This window comes from Squalius cephalus (genome assembly GCF_949319135.1).
Source record: "Squalius cephalus genome assembly, chromosome: 6".
Taxonomy (NCBI): Eukaryota; Metazoa; Chordata; class Actinopteri; order Cypriniformes; family Leuciscidae; genus Squalius; species Squalius cephalus.
In genome coordinates, this window is record NC_137127.1 from 4335458 (window position 1) to 4354680 (window position 19223).

Genomic DNA, 19223 nt, shown 5'->3' on the forward strand with positions numbered 1-19223 from the left:
TATATTTTTTTGGAATACTTTTTTCAGGATTCATTGATGAGTAAAACGTTAACAGCATTTATTCATAAAAACAGCATTTATTCAAAATAAAAACATTTCTAACAATATAAATCGTTACCATCACCTTTTATCAATTTAACGCATTCTTGTTGAATTAAAGTACTAATTTCTTTAAAAAAAAGAGTTATTGTTCCCAAACTTTTGAACGGTAGTGTATATTGTTACAAAAGATTTCTATTCTAAATAAATACTGTTCTTTTTAACTTTTTATTCATCAAATAATCCTGAAAAAAGTATCTCAGGTTATAAAAAAAATATTAAGCAGCACAACTGTTTCCAACATTGATCATAAATCAGCATATTAGAATGATTTCTGAAGGATCATAAGACACCAAAGACTGGAGTACTTGCTGATGAAAATTCAGCTTTACATCACAAAAATAAATTACATTTTAAAATATATTAAAAAAGAGAACCATTATTTTAAATTGTAATAATATTTCATAATATTACTGTTTTTTTTTTGTTTTGTTTTGTTTAACTGCAGGCTTGATGAGCATAAGAGACTTCTTTCAAAAACATTAAAAATAGTAATGTTTCCAAACTTTTGACTGGTACTGTATGTTAGAATAATTTTTGTGCTTTATTTTTTTTACCTCATCAAAGCTTTTATTTTTAAACAAAGACACTTAGTAACAGTGCACTTTATTTTTTGGACTCAGACCCCTCTATTTATTTGTGTATAAATATAAAGTTTTTTTATGCAAGGAGGGAGTGATTGTTATAAATAAAATGGTTTGTTCAGTTCATTTGTGTTGTAATAATTGTCAAAAACAGAAGTATAACAGTAAATAAATATCGGTTCTGCATATCGGTAATCGGGCACATAAATATTCAAATAATCGGTATCGGTTATAAAAAAAATCAATATCGGTCGATCACTACTCAGAAGTTTCGTGAGGTGGCTTCATGCGCAAACGCTGCCTGTAAAGTCATTGCCAACAAGTCAGCTGTCTAAGTTTTCGGACGCAGCCACAAAGTGCAGGGTCAGGCTGTAACGGTTATAGATGCATTACATGCAACATTACCTTCCTGGGAGTCATGTGACTACATTTATCAGAAGCAGCACATCTCTGTAGTCTCCAGTCACATGCAAACATGTGCCTTTAAATGCATCACAAATTAAATTAGTAGCGTTTTCCTTGCCTAACATGGGGACTTATGTAACACGTGTTCTTCATTGTGTATCTGCAGCTGGATATCGTGGGAGAGCCTAAAGATGGTTTGTGTTCCTACGAGGGTGCCGTGGTGATCCTAGATGCGGGAGCGCAGTATGGGAAAGTGATTGACAGGCGGGTTCGAGAGCTGTTTGTCCAGTCTGAGATTCTGCCTCTGGAGACGCCAGCCTTCGCCATCAGAGAGCAGGGTTTCAGGTGAGCCCATCCGTGCCAAGACTTGACAGTAGATGCTGTTCGGTTCTCATGTTGAAAAGTGCCATAGAAGCCTAATTGAATTGCAAAGCAGACATGTTTGATATGGTAACCGACAGGCTTTAGCATCTGAACTAACACTGTGAATCAAAGGCTTTCTTCCCTTTAAAAATGCAGAAGACATCAGAATTATTAACCATCATTGCTTGAAGCACAATTTTTGAAGGCACTGTTGGAGACTGCAAACTATGGAAGCTTGTTTCCGCCACAGAATAAAACATTTTAAAAGATAATTGCGACTTTTTTATCTCACAATTGCGAGTTTACATCTCGCAATTCTGACTTTATTTCTCAGAATTGCGTGAAATAAAGTTGCAATTGCGTGTTATAAAGTCAGAATTGTGAGATATAAAGTCAGAATTGCGTGAAATAAAGTCAGAATTGACGTTATTATATTGCATAACTGACGCATGTTATAAAGTCAGAATTATGAGATATAAACTCGCAATTGTGAGAAATAAACGTGAAATTCTGACTTTTTTTTCCCAGAATTGCATGTTTATATCTCGCAATTCTGACTTTATAATACGCAATTGGGAGATATAAAGTCAGAATCGCATGATATAAAGTCACAATTGCGTGTTATAAAGTCAGAATTGCGAGATATAAACTTTTCTGAGATAAAAAAAAAAAGTCCATCTTTTTATTCCTTAGAATTGAACTTTATATCTCACAATTCTGAGAAAAGATGTCAGAATTGCGAGATATAAACTCGCAATTATGTGTTATAAAGTCAGAATTGCGTGATATAAAGTCGCAATTGCGAGAAAAAGTCAGAATTCTGATTTTATAAGACACAATTGCATCTTTATTTCATGCGATTCTGACTTTATATCTCGCAATTCTGACTTTATAACACGAAATTCTGACTTTATAACACGAAATTCTGACTTTATAACACGCACTTGCGACTTTATGTATTGAGAAATAAAGTCAGAATTGCGATGTAAACTTGCAATTGTGAGATAAAAAGTTGCAATTATCTTTTAAAATGTTTTATTCTGTGGGAAACAAGCTTTCATACAAACATATTTTGTTATTGTACAGTTATAATCATCCAGCTGCTGCTTTTAAAACCAATTCTAGAAATGTGTAAAACACCAGTCGGTAAAGATAGAGCGCCATAAGTCAGTGTGTCCTTGAGAGAACACAGTGTGAGTTCATTGAGTGCCGTGCGTTCCCCCTGTGAGAACGTACAAGGAAACAAAGATGATGTGTTCCTGAAGCGGTGAACATTGAGACTGATAGAAAGACAGAGAAACCCACAAGTTGGAGAGATAAGTGGATCACATGATCTGGCCTTTGCATTAGAACTTTCCCAGTCTCAGTGATTCGACAGACACAGACTCTTTCCATCTTTCTCAGCCATTTGATGTTTTTGTAATTATATTTTGGTTAAGATAAATTGGTTTATTATCAGTATATCAAATTATTGTCTGCTATGTTAGGGCCATTATTATATCCGGAGGGCCGAACTCTGTCTATGCTGAAGATGCGCCCTGGTTTGATCCGGCCATATTCACCATCGGGAAACCAGTTCTCGGAATCTGCTATGGAATGCAGGTGAGAAACAAATTATTATTATTATTCATAATAATAATACAAATTATTATCATTATTTAGTTTCAAATTATTTTTTTTATATTTTATTATGAATGATAACAATAAAATCAAATGAATGAAATACACTACCAAATACACTAGTCAGTAAGATTTTTTAATGCTTTTGAATTCTCTTCTGCTCACTAAAGGTGCATTTATTTTAATCACAAATACAGTAAAATCAGTAATCTTGTGTTTTCAATTGTTATATATTTTAAAGTTTAATGTATTTCTGTGATCAAAGCTGAATTTTCAGCATCATTACTCCAGTCTTCAGTGTCACATGATCCTTCAGAAATCATTCTAATATGATGATTTGCTGCTTAAGAAACATTTATGATTATTATCAATGTTGAAACCAGTTGCGCTGCTTCATATTTTGAGGAAACTATGATGCATTTTTTCAGGATTGTTTGATCAACAGAAAAAAAATTCAATAGAACAGCAATTATACGAAATAGAATATTACGTTTACTATATTATTATTTGTATATATAATATACAAAAAAAAAAAAAAAAAAAAATATATATATATATAAAAAAAATATTATTATACTAGAATATTATTTTTGTTACTTTTGATCAATTTAATGTGCCCTCGCTGGAAACAAAAAAAAAAATTAATAAAACAAAAACAAAAATCATACTGACCCCAAACTTTTGAATGGCAGTAGTTAAGTTCTACAAAAAAAATATAAAATAAATACACTTTGTATGTCACAACATATTTATATATATTTTTATTAATGGACAAGGTTTCTCCTGGAATAATTGTAGAATTTCTATCATATATTAAATTAAAAGATTATATGTAAATGTTGTTGTTATTACTGTTGTTGTTGTTGTTATTACTGTTGTTGTTGGTATATATGTATGTATGTTTTTGTATATTGATTGTTTTTTAAGACAAATTATTGTTAAATTATTATAAACAATTTTTTAAAATTTAAATAATGTTGATTGCCATTAATATATCCATAACTGCTGATGTGGCGATAAATCATAAATAAATAAATACACTTAGTGTTTTTTATACAAATTATTGTAAAAGTATTATAAACAATGTATTGAAGTGATATTGTAATCAGTTATTTTTTTTTAATTAAAATAATGTTGATTGCCATTAATATATCCATTACTGCTGATGTGGCGTTAAATCATAAATAAATAAATAAATAAACTTAGTGTGTTTTAAGACTAATTATTGTTAGTGATATTGTAATCATAGTTATTATTTAAATAAAAATAATGTTGATTGCTAGTAATATATCCATTACTGCTGATGTGGCGATAAATCATAAATCAATAAATACACTTTTTTTTGTTTTTCTGTGTCCGCCAGATGATGAATAAAGTTTTCGGAGGTACCGTGCACAGGAAGAGTGTGAGGGAGGACGGTGTCTTTGACATTGCGTTGGACAATTCCTGCTCTCTCTTCAGGTACGCGTCCCTTTATGATATCAGCGAGCAGGTTTTTGTGCTGTCGTAAACAACGCCCTCCACGGAGAAGTGAGGATAAAAGTGGATTGCACTGCAATATCTTGTGCTGAAACTCTTTTGTGTGTTTCAAGGGGGTTGCAAAAGGAGGAACCCGTTCTGCTGACACATGGAGACAGTGTCGACAAAGTAGCAGAAGGATTCAAGATTGTTGCACAGTCTGGAAACATTGTTGCAGGTGGGTGGACCGGAGGACTTCTGGACGTGCTTCATATCCTAAAAAGGCATTTCTGAGTGTGTCTGGATGCTTTATTGCTTGTGAGTGTTTGTGGTTTAAGACATTTCCCACGTCCATCTCTGTCTCAGGCATTGCTAATGAGCAGAAGAAACTGTACGGCACTCAGTTTCACCCAGAGGTGGATCTGACTGAGAGGGGGACGGACATGCTACGCAACTTCTTGTTTGAGATTGCCGGCTGCAGCAGCAACTTCACCGTACAGAACCGTCAGCAGTCCTGCATCAGGGAGATTAAAGAGAAGGTGGACAAATCCAAAGTTCTGGTAAGTACAGTCAATCCCTTCAACCTGACATTTAAAGGGACACCAGGCAATGTTTTCATGTTAATTAATCATCTTCGTAAGTCGGTATATGGTTAAATGACTCATTACAGGGCGAATGAAGACTCTCTCGCCCGCCCCTACTGCCTGTAGGAAGAATATCTCGCTTGCACGTTCGGTGTATCCCTACCCGCGTCCTTCAGTCTTCAGTCTCACAAAGTCTCAGACATCGCGAGAAGCAGGATCAGTTTAAGGCAAGCATCCCCAGCACAGAGGCAGGCTAACGAAAACCCGGCTAGCTAAGTCAACGCGTCTGATAACAGGCAATAAACATGTTGCACATATCATGATCGAGCTAGAAAAAACGTTCTGATGTTTTCTTAGACAAGCAAAGGTAAACCGTCATTCTACCAAATGAACTTATAGACCTTGCTAATATAGCTTTAGACAAATATTAGCCTCCGATATATATGTTTTTTTATGCTCATGCCCACTCTCCCAAAAAAACAAAACACGAAAGCAGTAGTTCGCCTCGTTCATATCGTTCGTTCCCGGTAAAAATACTAGTATGCATGACAACACAATAAAAACAAACAAAATCGCCATCAGTTGGAAAGAAAATATTGCTTTACTTGCCTCGGTAGACATAACTGGTTTTGAAATAACCGGTTCCTCTGATCAGCTGGGTTGCTCGTGGCGAGGGGGTGGGACAACAGTTCGTTTTTACGACAGTGTGTTTGAAAGCATTTACTACCAGACACTAGGGGGAGCTTCGTAGAGAAAAAACACTCAGGCTTGCCTGGTGTCCCTTTAAAACAATCATTGGTCAGTTATAGTCCCCTTTTCAGTTGGTAAACATGGTGACGTTTTTTTTGTGGGCGGAGCTTAGGTGGAGGCAGAACGATCCCTCTGGCCGCTTCACTAACATTAGTTTGCAAGTTTTGTTTTTTAACAACGACTGGAGAAAATCCGATTTTATCTTAATGTGCAAGGTCACTCACTGTCCAGGACCGCGATTGTTATTTGCAAAAGTTAATTTTAACGGACATCCCAGATTGGCTTACCCGGCATACACGCTCATTCAATGGATGGACGATCTATAACTGTACTAAATGGTCACAAGACTTGTGTGGTAGTCTAGTCTACGATCCGCAGTTCGGCCTAGCCAGCGCCACGGCCAGACAGAAGATGACAATGTAAAGAGTGACATTACGGTGCAATTTCAATGATGTGAATATTTTCTAGAAAAAAAAATTCCAGATACAGCATATTCATTTTTTTAACTATGTATTTGATTACACTTTCTAGTCACAATCAATCAAAACAATGTATACAATCATAGATGATTCACAAATAATCACGATAATTTAAAAAACATTATGCGATAAAATATCAAATTGGAGCCTGTACTCCGTCGATTCTTGCACCCAACACCACAACAAGATATTTAATTACAATAATAATAATTTAAGTCATTATCATGTAGCCGAATCTGTGCTGGTTTGTATTGGCCGCCTCCAGTTTTCCCTTTGTTTTGCCTCCAGCTAACGCCGTGACGAAACTGTGACGTCGGCTCGAAATTGGTCTTTAGGGCTGTCACTTTATGTTCGAAAATCAATTGCATAATCGATCGGACCAACCAACACAAGTTTCGAAAACAAAAATAGGGGATCGATTTTAACGGCCTTCTCTCGGAGAGCGTCCAGCTCGTCACAATACACAAACGCGCGTCACACAGCAACTCTGACAAACACACATAACAGCAAATTATACTTCTGCATAATGTGTCTCTTTTTACTACAAAACTGTGAATTCTGCCGGTATTCAGACAGTCTCATGCATACAGATACAGATTCAGGCTACGGTCTACAATCGCCTTCGTAGGCGAAATTTGTTTGACATTTCTAATCATAAACACAGCCATGCTGAAGACTGCAGTGATGTTGTTCATTGATGTTATGGCAGTCCACTCTGCTTATTGTTTTCCGAGAATGTTGCACTCCTGTTTGTCATTGTGCACGAAACTTCACGCCAATAAATCATCAGGAATATTTGCTGACTTGTGCCAAGCTTTACGTTCGTCCTAATGCCTGTTAGTTGTCCTTGGATTTGCCCATATTTGGCGTTTAAAATGGAAACGTCTTTAGACATGGAAAATCCGATTCAATGAACACTTATGTCTCAAAAATCGAACAGGATTTTTTCACAAAAGTGACAGCCCTGTTATTGTGGGCTCAATACAATATTGGTCTTCCTTTATCTATTAAAGGCCTTTTTGTTTGATTGAAGGCACATATGTGATTAGTGCCATAATACTCTAATTTGTCTAATTCTCTGTTAATTGCTGTTGCTCCAGGCTGTGTGTGTGTGTGTGTGTATGAGGGCAACTAATTAAAAATGCCAATTAGTTACTGCTCTTTCCTAAAGCAAGGTGATTTCCTCTCTGAGCTTCTGCCAAGTGGGTCTTCTCTCTAGAGAGTGAACTGATGATTAATATTGGATTATAATCTATTAATGTACATAATATTATAGCAATTTTCCCCCCAAAGTCATCTCTGGTGTAATGTTTATTCTGTCTATTTGAACACTTGTGTCTATTGGATGTCTTGTTTACATTTACAGACCAAAGTGAGTCCTAAATCATGATTTGTGTGTGTGTGTGTGTGCGTGTGTGTGTGCAGGTGTTATTGAGTGGTGGTGTGGATTCCACCGTGTGCACGGCCCTGTTGAATAAAGCCCTAAACCAGGAGCAAGTGATCGCTGTTCACATCGACAACGGCTTCATGAGAAAGAGAGAGAGTCAGAGTGTTGAGGAAGCCTTGACTAAACTCGGCATCAAACTCAAAGGTAACATTCAGAAGGTTCGTTTTGGTAAATTGTTTAGCATAAATTGATTAATATATGTATTATATTTTTTATTCATGCATTATTAAAATTTATTTATTGCCTTTTATTAAAGTCTATTTATTAATTTAATAAAAAAAAAAATTTTTACTAGAGATGCACAATACCAATTATTCAGAACAATATCTGTCAATAATCTGTCGCGATACATTTAGAAGCATCAATTTATTGCCATTTATGAATTTTGTGATAAAATGGAAGTAATTTGAAAGCTGAGACTTTGTTTCCTATCAGAAGTAACAGAGCACAAAGCTCTTTTTAATTATTGGATGGGAACATTATACAAATAATGCACTATTGTCACATTAACGTCGACAGCATTAAATTCAACACGAGACATTTTCTTTACACACAGTACGAGTTGCAGTCTGACATGTTTTCCATCCCCTTTTGATTGACAGATAATTGGCAGTTTTTAAACAATAGTGAAAATAATTGCTTTTGTCGGCTGATGATGATTCTTGCCCGATACGTCGGTGCATCCCTTCATTTGTACTTGTTCTGAAACACACATCAGTGTTGTAACTATAGCATCACTCTCTCTTCTTCACAGTTGTAAACGCAGCACACACCTTTTACAACGGCACAACGACCCTGCCAATATCAGAAGAGGACCGCACACCCAGGAAACGCATCAGCAAAACACTCAACATGACCACCAATCCAGAAGAGAAGCGGAAGATCATTGGGGATACATTTGTAAAAGTGTGTAGCTCTGCTTTTGTAGATGACTATCTGTCCGGCGGTAACTGAATTGATGTCGTCATTATTATCAGATGGTCCTGTAATGATATTAGTGTAGGGATCCGCCATTGATTCGCCTAAAATGTCTTGTGTACACATTAAACAAGACTTCGCCTGGAGAATAAACCTATTATAGGGCTATTATAAGTCTCTTTGAGTTGCGAAGTGATCTGAATGTGTAGCGGACTATAATATGAGCAGAACAGTGAGTCCTGGATGTGCTGTCTCTCACAGGTGGCGAATGAGGTGATAGGAGAGATGAATCTGAAGCCAGAGGATGTGTTCTTGGCGCAAGGAACGCTCAGGCCAGACCTGATCGAGAGTGCGTCTCACCTTGCGAGTGGGAAGGCAGAAATGATCAAAACTCACCACAACGACACAGAGCTCATCCGCAAACTCAGAGACGAGGTAAAGATTTAACATCAGCCAATTTTGTGTTGTGCAATGGTGCCAACATGGCGTTTGCAGGTTCGAGTCCTGCCTGCAACATGTCCTAATGCAAGGCAAACCTGTCTTTCCTCATTAATGTCCCGTAACTCTCCATTGTTTCATTTCCTAATGATTTTTTAGAATAGTTAAACACCGTGTATTTATAAATGGTTAGATGTCATATTATTAGCATTTTACCAAAAATCAAGCTCAAATGAAGTTTAAAGGCTTTCGATCCATGAATGTTGGACATATGGATTTTCTCCCGTCATTAGAACGCAGCAATTTCATAAACTTATAGGTTTAAAAAGGTTCACTGTAGCTCAGTTTTTTCTGTCGTTTGTCCAGAATCTCATGTTATAAAAGATTTAAGACAGATTGGCTATCGACAACAAATGCTGGACTAAAACACTGTTCCTCAAATACATAAAACATTAGCCTTTATATCAATAGTGTTTCTTGAGTAAACAAAACTCATTCAAACAACCAGTTCTTTATTTACCCTCGTCACACTTCATTCACGATAGAGGCGGAGTTATGAGGTTTGACTGACAGGTTAAGAATCCAATGGAGTTATGAAGTTTAGTCACAGGCTCTTTTTAATATTTCTCATTGGTTAAATATATGAAAAACCCACAGGCAGGCATAAAGGGTGACCATTAGTAATGATTTATGAAAAGATAAAGAATATGAAGAGGTTTCTGCCTGACTGCGATGATAATTTAACTTTTGTTACAGTGTTTTAGCATTAGAGTGAAATAATAATTAAAATAAAATATTCTTTCTCCTCACCCCTCCTCTTTAGCTTGGTAATTTGGTATCCCTTAAATTTCTTTAGCTCTGATGCTTGTGAATTATTATTATTTTTAATATTTTTACATTTATGCAGTTTCTGTTGTCCATATAGGTGAAGTCAAGCAGGGAAAGTGGTTTTATGTTGTGTTTGGCTGCAGTATATTCAGAGCCCCTGCGGTGTGACAGAATAGAGGCACGCGATAGGGCGTCTCTTCCTCTTCATGTTGAAGAAACTGTTCATAACTGTAATTTGCTGATTCTTCTGAACTCTTCAGGGTAAAGTAATCGAACCACTGAAGGATTTCCACAAGGATGAAGTGAGAGCACTAGGTCGAGAGCTGGGACTCCCTGAAGAGATCGTCTCCCGACACCCTTTCCCTGGTAAGACCATCACAAACCTCCAAAATCCCTGTTTCTGCTTTATTATTTGCCTTAGTTCCACTAATAAGTAGTTAAAACAAATTGCATAAGTTGTCAATTTTTAGTGTACCTTTCGGACGTACTTCATACACCATGTTGTCATTATCATGTGACCTATCAGCGTCAATTACGTCGCTTCACTGTCATTCACAAATCCTCTCCCGTGGCCTCATGGGATAGTAATGTGTTTAAATTATTCATTTAATAATTTAATCAAAAGTGACTAAGACTTTTATATATATAAAAAAATATACATTTTAAAATAATGCTGTTATTTTGAACTTTCTATTTATCAAAGAATCCTGAAAAAATGTGTTATGGTTTCCACAAAAAGCAGTAAAAGCATTTACAATATTGGTAATAATCATAAATGTTTCTTGAGCATCAAATCGTCATATTAGAATGATTTCTGAAGGATCATGTGACACTGAAGACTGGAGTAATGATGCTGAAAATTCAGCTTTGATCACAGGAATAAATTACAGTTTACAATATATTCACATAGAAAATGATATTTCACAATATTACAGTTTTTACTGTATTTTTGTTCAAATAAAAGCAGGCTTTGCAAGACCCTTTTTCTAAATCAAAAATCTTACTGTGACCCCCAAAATGTTTAATGCAAGTGTACATTTTGAACGTTTCATGTAGCGATTAACGACTTCTGAAATGTGCTTTGCTGAAACTGTGTGTGATGTGTTGCAGGTCCGGGTCTGGCCATTAGAGTGATCTGTGCTGATGAGCCTTACGTCTGTAAAGACTTCGCCGAGACCAACAACGTCCTGAAAATCATCACAGACTTCTCCGCCATGGTCAAAAAGGTGTGTGTATGTGTGTTAAAACATTGCTTCTTGTTGGCTCTGACCTTTACATAGTTGATCTTTTCAACTTCAATGTGCAGTAAGTGATTTCTGAGAAACACTGTTGATATCTGAAATCTACTTCTTCTAATTATATTCCTCTGACCTTTCTCTCCACCCCCATCATGAGTGGACACGCCCCCTTTTGCTGATTGGCTACAAAAGTGTTGTGGTGCTCGGTCTGTTTGGTCCGATCCACTTTTTTTTCTCCTATTTACAATATCTTTTTCAGCACACACACACAGAACAGACATCTAGCAAACATTCACAAAACTGTTTTGTTTTTGTGTTGATTTAAGGCGTTTCTCAGAAATCGCTCACTGCACCTTTAACAGTAAGTTTTCCGATTAAGTTGAAAGTAGACACTTGAAAGCACACGCAGTCGTTCCTTTGGATTATAAATAGCATGCTATAAAATATCAATCCTTCTGATGTTAATCCATCCAGCCTCACACCCTTCTTCAAAGAGTGAAGTCATGCATATCAGACGAGGAGGAAGAGAAACTCATGCAGATCACCAGCCTTCATTCACTAAATGCCTTTCTGCTGCCAATCAAAACTGTCGGTGTACAGGTAAGCCTTGTCATCCGACAGTACTTTCAGACATAACGAGCATAAGAATGATTCACAATATTTTTTGTTTGTTGCATTGAACAATGTCTTTCACTGGCACTGACACATAGTGGTGTGCATGCAGTCTCACTTTTCAATTACAGATGGTATTGTAGAATTGCACTTAGAGTCAGCCATGATTCATTTATTCCACATGCAAACAGGGCAGGACATGGTTGGTGACTCTTTCCATGTCAAATTAACCCGCTTTTATGAGGTTACTATTTGACTTGAGTCTTAATCACTGATCTATATAAAAGACTCGGTTGCTTATTACGTTCTAAACTGCCAGCAGGCAAATTCTCTGGCTTTTAACTAGCATGTCAGTGTGCATAGGAATTAAGTGTTATATACTGATGAGACAAAATATTATGACCTGTCACAGATGAAGCAAGATCTCCTAACAAGACCACATATTAAGGTCTGGGTAAATTAGATGGTAAGCAAAAGATCAGCTCTCGTACTCAACAGATTGTTATGGCAAGGCGACTGGGTCAGAGTATCTCTGAAACGCCAAGGCTTGTGTGTTGCTCTTGGTGATTTTTTTTTTTTTAAATAGTTAAACACTGTGTGTTTATAAATGGTTAGATATTTGCTTGTCATATTATTAGCATTTTACCAAAAATCAAGCTCAAATGAAGTTAAAAGGTTTTTGATCCATGAATGTCGGACATATGGATTTTCTCCCGTCATTAGAACGCAGCAATTTCATAAACTTACAGGTTTAGAAAAGTTCACTGTAGCTCAGTTTTTTCTGTCGTTTGTCCAGAATATAAAAGATTTAAGACAGATTGGCTATCAACAACAAATGCTGGACTAAAACACTCTTCTCTGTTCCTCAAATACTTAAAACATTAGCCTTTATATAATAGTGTTTCTTGAATAAACAAAACTCTGTATTTATTCAAACAACCAGTTCTTTATTTACCCTCGTCACACTTCATTCACGATAGAGGCGGAGTTATGAGGTTTGACTGACAGGTTAAGAATCCAATGGAGTTATGAAGTTTAGTCACAGGCTCTTTTTAATATTTTTCATTGGTTAAATATTTGAAAAACGCACTGGCAGGCATAAAGGGTGACCATTAGTAATGATTTATGAAAAAATAAAGAAGATGGAGAGGTGTCTGCCTGACTGCGATGATAAACGCCAAGGCTTGTGTGTTGCTCTCGGTCAGCAGTGGTGAGAGTTTACCAACAAACCACAAACCGGTGACCGGAAACCAAGGCTCATCGATGCACAAGGATAACGAAGGCTATCCCGTCTGGTCTGAGCCAACAGAAGGTCAACACTAAAGCCACTTTCCGACCAAGTAGTTACAGGAACTTAGTTCTAGGAACTGTCCACTTCTAAACAGTTCTAAGAACTACTCCCCCCCCCCCCCAAACTCGGTTTTGCTGTTTGCGTTCGCACTGGCCAAGTGGCCATAGGAACTGGTAGGAGGGGTAAGGGAGTGACGCAAGCACGGTGACTTTTATTTTGACGGCACGACGGACCTATATTTTGGCGGCGCTGAGAACGCCAGAGCAAACAATGCTCGCATTCTCTGTTTATTAGTTAGCAATCTGTCTAACAGTACTGTTTAACATGTTATTAGATAGAACTGTTATAGAAAGTAGACAGTATATGAAAAAAAGGTTATTAGCCTATGCCGTGTGGTTGATGTCCAGTGTTGCTAGCTGGACAGATAAACATAATCATGTTTGGCTTGGTCCCCTCAGAGTTGCGTTGGATGTTCTCTTCAGCATAAAGGTTTAGAGACCCATCTATCAATGTTTTCCATGTTTGTATAGTTTATGGAGTAAATATATAGGCTATAATCTGTGTGTTTACATTTTAGCTGTTTTAAAAATGGCGGGTGCTGGTGTTCCGCGTGCGTTCGGTCAATCAGCATACACTAACGTCACGGATAGTTCCTATAGTGCTGGTTTAGACCCTACTCTGAAGTAGGACCTAAATTAGTTCCTCCAAATGGAGTTCCTAGAACTAAAATCGTTCCTAGTTCCTGCGGTGCGAACACGCCGACATCCGGGTACTTTAGCCGATAGTTCTAGGAACTGTGAAAAGGTTCCTCCGGTCGGAAAGCGGCTTAAGTCACAACATTTTTATGATAGCTATGAGAGGAATGCGTCACAACACAGTACATTGCACTCTGTGGCTAATGCGTAACTGCCGACCAATCAGAGAGCCTACGATGACCCCTGTCCAACACTGCTCACTTGTTTTAGGTTCAGTTTATATCGTCTCCAAAACAACAAACTCTAACTCTGTCTGGAAGACAGAATGACCTGTCTGGCTGCATAGCGACAAAATGTCAAAATTTCTGTGGTTAGCCTTTCAAACATACTCTTTCATTCCACACAAACACACACACATCTATCTTTATGAGGACATTCATTGACACAATGCAATCTCTAGCCGCTTACCCTAACCTTACCCATCACAACTAAGTGCCTAACCCGACACCTGACCCTAAACCGACCCTTAACCTCATTATAACCTTATCCCTAAAACCAAGTCTTGACCCTCAAACAGGCATTTAAAGGCTTTCAGAAAGTGAAGACCGGCCAAAATGTCCTCACTTTACTCTCTTTGTCCTCACTCCAATGGTCTAAAACTCAAGATACAAGTACACACACACACACACAGTTTTGCTAATTCGCTCTCTACTGCTTTGTTTAATTTTGATGTTATTTATAGTTCTGATGAGAATGTCACGGAGCTGTGCTTTCAGTGCAGGACAGTCTGTATCATATCAGCATATAGAGTGAGCGTTCCTCTGCTGCTATGTGCACGGCTCATGATGTTTGTATTTATAAACAGGTTTTCAATCCTAGTGCTAGAGGAGGCTGGTTTACTTCTGTTCTCACTCACTGGTCCAGACAGAGCCGTCTGCGTCTCACCACATTGGCTGATGATGCATGGCTGGGTGTTCCTCTTACAAACAGCCGTCTCCTAAACCACGGCTGTGCTAAAATTACCCCGGTCTCCAGACTCTGAGCTGGGACATGCTGACACACACGGGGCCAGAGAGTTTTAAATACCGTGCGCTGTATTTATGCGTGTTGTTGTTGCTAATGGTTAATAGTTAAACAGTTGGTGTGTCTTCTCCACACTTTTGCACAAATGTTTAAAATGGATATTTTTGTCTTTCCTGAGATGTTGGAACATGATTCCATATGATCCGTGTGTACAGGGCGACTCCCGGTCGTACAGTTATGTGTGTGGGGTGAGCAGTAAAGAGGCTCCTCACTGGGATTCACTGATGTTCCTGGCCAGACTCATCCCACGGATCTGTCACTCCATCAACAGGTAATGGCACATCCGTATGTCACTTTGCTCCACCAACCGTGTTGAAGAACTATGGGAGTATTCATTGTCCCCTCATATCCCATTGTCCCATCCACCCCTTCATTATCCTTAATACTTGTATTTAGAAAGGATGCATTAAATTGATCAAAAGATATTTATAATGTTACAAAAGCTTTCCGTTATCAAAAAATCCTGAAAAGAATGTATCATGCTTTGCACGAAAAGATGAAGCAGCACAACTGTTTTCAACATTGATAATAATCATAAATGTTTCTTGAGCTGCAAATCATCATATTAGAATGATTTCTGAAGGATCATGTGACACTGAAGACTGGAGTAATGATGCTGAAAATTCAGCTTTGATCACAGGAATAAATTACATTTTAAAATATTATTAAAGTTTTTTGATCAAATATTAAATGCAGCCTTGGTGAGAATGAAATACTTTTTTCAAACACATTAAAAAAGTTATTTATGTGTGAAATAGTCCTTTTAATATGTGTCTTTAAGGGATAGTTCACCCAAAACAGAAATTCTGTCACCATTTAATCACTAGCCTGGTTAAAACCAGACCATTCTCAGTAGTAACTGAGTTATGGTCTGGCAAAGCTTCATTAATAACTCATTTCCAAAGGGGCGTCACCAACGGACGTCGCTCAAATGCCTCTAGGCGCAATTGGCTAGACCTAAAACCAATCAGAGCGATCGTCATCGTGTAAAGCCACATGCTGCGTCCCAATTCGCCTAAGTTACACTACGCCATAAAAGTATGTACTCTTTTTGTGAAGAAAAGGTATTTACTTTTGAATGTGTAGCAAAAAAGTAGGCAAGCTTTGGGACATACTACTTCGTCATATTTATCGGACGGATCTGTCACGTGCATCCTGTCACGTAAACTGCCCTGTCAATCATCTCGTCACAGTTAAAATCCTCTAATAAATCTAATTTAATTTCCTACCGTTTCGGAGAGAAATGTAGTAGCACGTTCATCTGCCAGTGGGTCTTTCATGGAGACTGTCCTCATGTGTTTTTGAATATAATAATGCATTTAAAAGTTGAACGGACGTCGCTCAAATGCCTCTGGGCGCAATTGGATAGACCTAAAATCAATCAGAGCGATCGTCATTGTGTAAAGCCCGCCTCAACGTTTCTGATTAGTGCCGCGATTTGGACGGATTAGAAATCGGCTTGAATGAGCTCTTTGCCAGACTACTTACAGAGCAAATCTAAATTTGCCGGAAGTTTGTCTGGGTTTTCCCAGGCTATTCAATCACCCTTATGTCATTCCAAACCCGTTCATCTTCGAAACACAGATAAAGATATTTGTAATGAAATCAGAAAGTTTTCTGTCCCTCCATTGACAGCTACGCAACTACCACTCTGACGCTTCAAAAAGTTCATAAAGAGATCGTAAAACTAATTCATATGAATTGAGCGGTTTAGTGAAGGGACTCGTTCGCTTTATATGATGCACATATTTCATTTTAGGCTTTTATTCACATGAACTATCCCTTTAATATGTTTTCTGACGATGTCCCTCTTGTGTCCCTTGTTCATCTCTTCCTTCAGAGTTGTTTACGTCTTTGGGTCACATGTTAAGGAGCCGCCCACTGACATCACGCCCACCTTCCTGACCACTGGTGTCCTGAGCACGCTGAGACAGGCAGATTTTGTAGCACACTCCATTTTAAGGGAGTCCGGTAAGAGCTGGCTGTCTCCACTGTCTACTTTATTATTGTCATAACCTTTACATGTGTAAACACTCCCACCACAGCTATGGCTACTGCGAGCGCTGTGTAAACACTTGTACCACAGCTACGTCTCCGAGGGGAAAATCTGCTTGGTTATGGACAACATCAGTCAAAGACAACAAATGTTACTGTTGTTCTGTTTTTATACCTATTTAAAGTTATGATTATCATCTGGTGTGAACAGGCATCCAAAAAAAGTCCCACACTGACAAGCCACATCTTTTTGGATGCTTGTGGACTGTCGCTTTTGTCGATCTCCTCCATAATGATTCTGTGCGGCAGTAGTAGCTACACATGACGTCATTGTTGTCTTTTTCCCGTTTTATGACGGGTGGCAACCAGCATTAAAGGAATAGTTCAGCCAAAAATGAAACCTATCCCATGATTTACTCACCCTCAAGCCATCCTAGGTGTATATGACTTTCTTCTTTCAGCCGAACATAATCAGAGTTATATTATATAATATCCTGGCTCTTCCAAGCTTTATAACTGCAGTTAAAGTGTCTTTAAAAAGCGCATCCATCCATCATAAAAGTAATCTTTCTGCCGAAACTCGACTCTCTTGTGAATCTATAAGCCCTAGATTATAAAGTTTTAAATATGGATATTTTTCTTACAGAAACCCATTGCTTCGCTTCAGAAGGCGTTTATTAACTTACTTTTATGATGGATGGATGCACTTTTTTTGCTTCAAAAACTTGGGCACACTTCAATGGCATTACAAAGCTGGGAATGGCCAGGATATTATTTAATATAACTCTGATTAGGTTCGGCTGAAAGAAAGTCATACACACCTTGGATGGATTGAGGGTGAGTAAATGATGGGATCATTTTCATTTCATCATTTTCATCCACCAACTATGTTGGCATGTCGGCTAGACTAGATTGTTTATGTACACATCACTGTTTATGAATGCTGTTTATATACTAGCATAACCGTTATGTATTGTGCTTTACATCCAGGCTACTCGAGTAAAATCAGCCAGATGCCAGTCATCCTCACCCCACTGCACTTTGACCGTGACCCGCTTCAGAAGCAGCCGTCCTGCAGACGGTCCGTCGTCATCAGAACCTTCATCACCAGCGACTTCATGACCGGCATCGCTGCGACTCCAGACAACCAGATCCCTGAAGAGGTGAGAGACCAGATCCTCCATCCACACACTAACTAGGACTACACTAAAAACGTACATTGCGATAAATATTGCAATATAAAAACAATTTCACCAGATGATTTGAATAGCCCTATATGAAAAGAATGAATCATTCTAAGGAGGAAGAGGAATGAATCTGCATAGAAAATTATAAACAAATTGCAAGCATAGCTAAATACAACAAAAGAAAGATACAATTGAAACAAGTAGTGGTTTATGTTTTTCAGGTAAATCTAACAGTATTCAGGTATAGAAATTGTATAATCAAATGTAAAATAACAGTCTTCACTGTGTGAATTAAATATAACTAATATTATTAATTAATACAATTTATCAAAAGTCATTTTCATTATTGGCGACACAAACAGCTCATGTACATTAGGCTGCTGTCCCTTTAAGACGAATGCACAGACCTATTATAAATGACATGCATCCGTTTCCTTTCTCAATTTTTTACAACACATAACCGACTGTGTTTACAAGGATACTCCGGGCATTTTGACTTCATTTTGCGTGCACGTGTCCGTTTAAGCTAAAAAAAGAGAGAGAAAGAGACCTGAATTCGACATTCACGAGTCTTCTCGCTCTTCTAAACTTTTACTCTATGCAGGGTTCCCACGGGTCCTTGAAATCCTTGAAAGTTTGTGAATCTGAGAAAAAAAATTCAAGGCCCTGGAAAGTTTTTGAAAATAAACTTAAATAGATACAGGTCCTTGAAAGTGCTTGAATTTATTTTGTGCAAAACATTTTCTGGAAAAAATTCCATGTTATTCCCTGTGGTCAGCTAATGTGTTATTTTGCCAACACTTCGTGGCCTATGCACACTAGCTTACTTGATTTACGTTAGTTACGCGCATTTATGCGTTACGTTGTGTTTCCTGCGTGAGGTACTTTGTGTTGTACGTTGCCATGACGTTCACACGCGCACGATACTACACGCGCACGAAACTACTACGATGCTACCCCAACGTTTGTTGTTGGACACAACAAATGTGTCCCCACATTAAGTCCTTGAATTTGGTATTGGACCTGGAAAGTCCTTGAATTTGAAGTTAACCAAGGTGTGGGAACCCTGTCTATGATGGTTAAACTTTGCAAATAATCCGCGAATCACATGTGTTCTGAATTCGGGTACAGCTGGCCGGTACGGATCAA

The 19223-nt window shown here is 37.8% G+C and overlaps 1 protein-coding gene across 1 annotated transcript in view; it reads left to right on the top strand.

Moving 5' to 3' along the window:
- gmps (guanine monophosphate synthase) overlaps positions 1-19223 on the top strand; it is a 28777-nt gene that overhangs the window by 5379 nt on the left and 4175 nt on the right. Inside the window, exons 2-15 of the mRNA XM_079873900.1 lie at positions 1255-1433; positions 2939-3053; positions 4435-4532; positions 4664-4767; positions 4896-5089; positions 7768-7933; positions 8544-8695; positions 8969-9142; positions 10234-10339; positions 11084-11199; positions 11686-11811; positions 15048-15163; positions 16733-16863; positions 17878-18050. Coding sequence (XP_079730026.1) covers positions 1255-1433; positions 2939-3053; positions 4435-4532; positions 4664-4767; positions 4896-5089; positions 7768-7933; positions 8544-8695; positions 8969-9142; positions 10234-10339; positions 11084-11199; positions 11686-11811; positions 15048-15163; positions 16733-16863; positions 17878-18050 — 1950 coding nt within the window. The remainder of the gene's footprint in view (positions 1-1254; positions 1434-2938; positions 3054-4434; positions 4533-4663; positions 4768-4895; positions 5090-7767; positions 7934-8543; positions 8696-8968; positions 9143-10233; positions 10340-11083; positions 11200-11685; positions 11812-15047; positions 15164-16732; positions 16864-17877; positions 18051-19223) is intronic.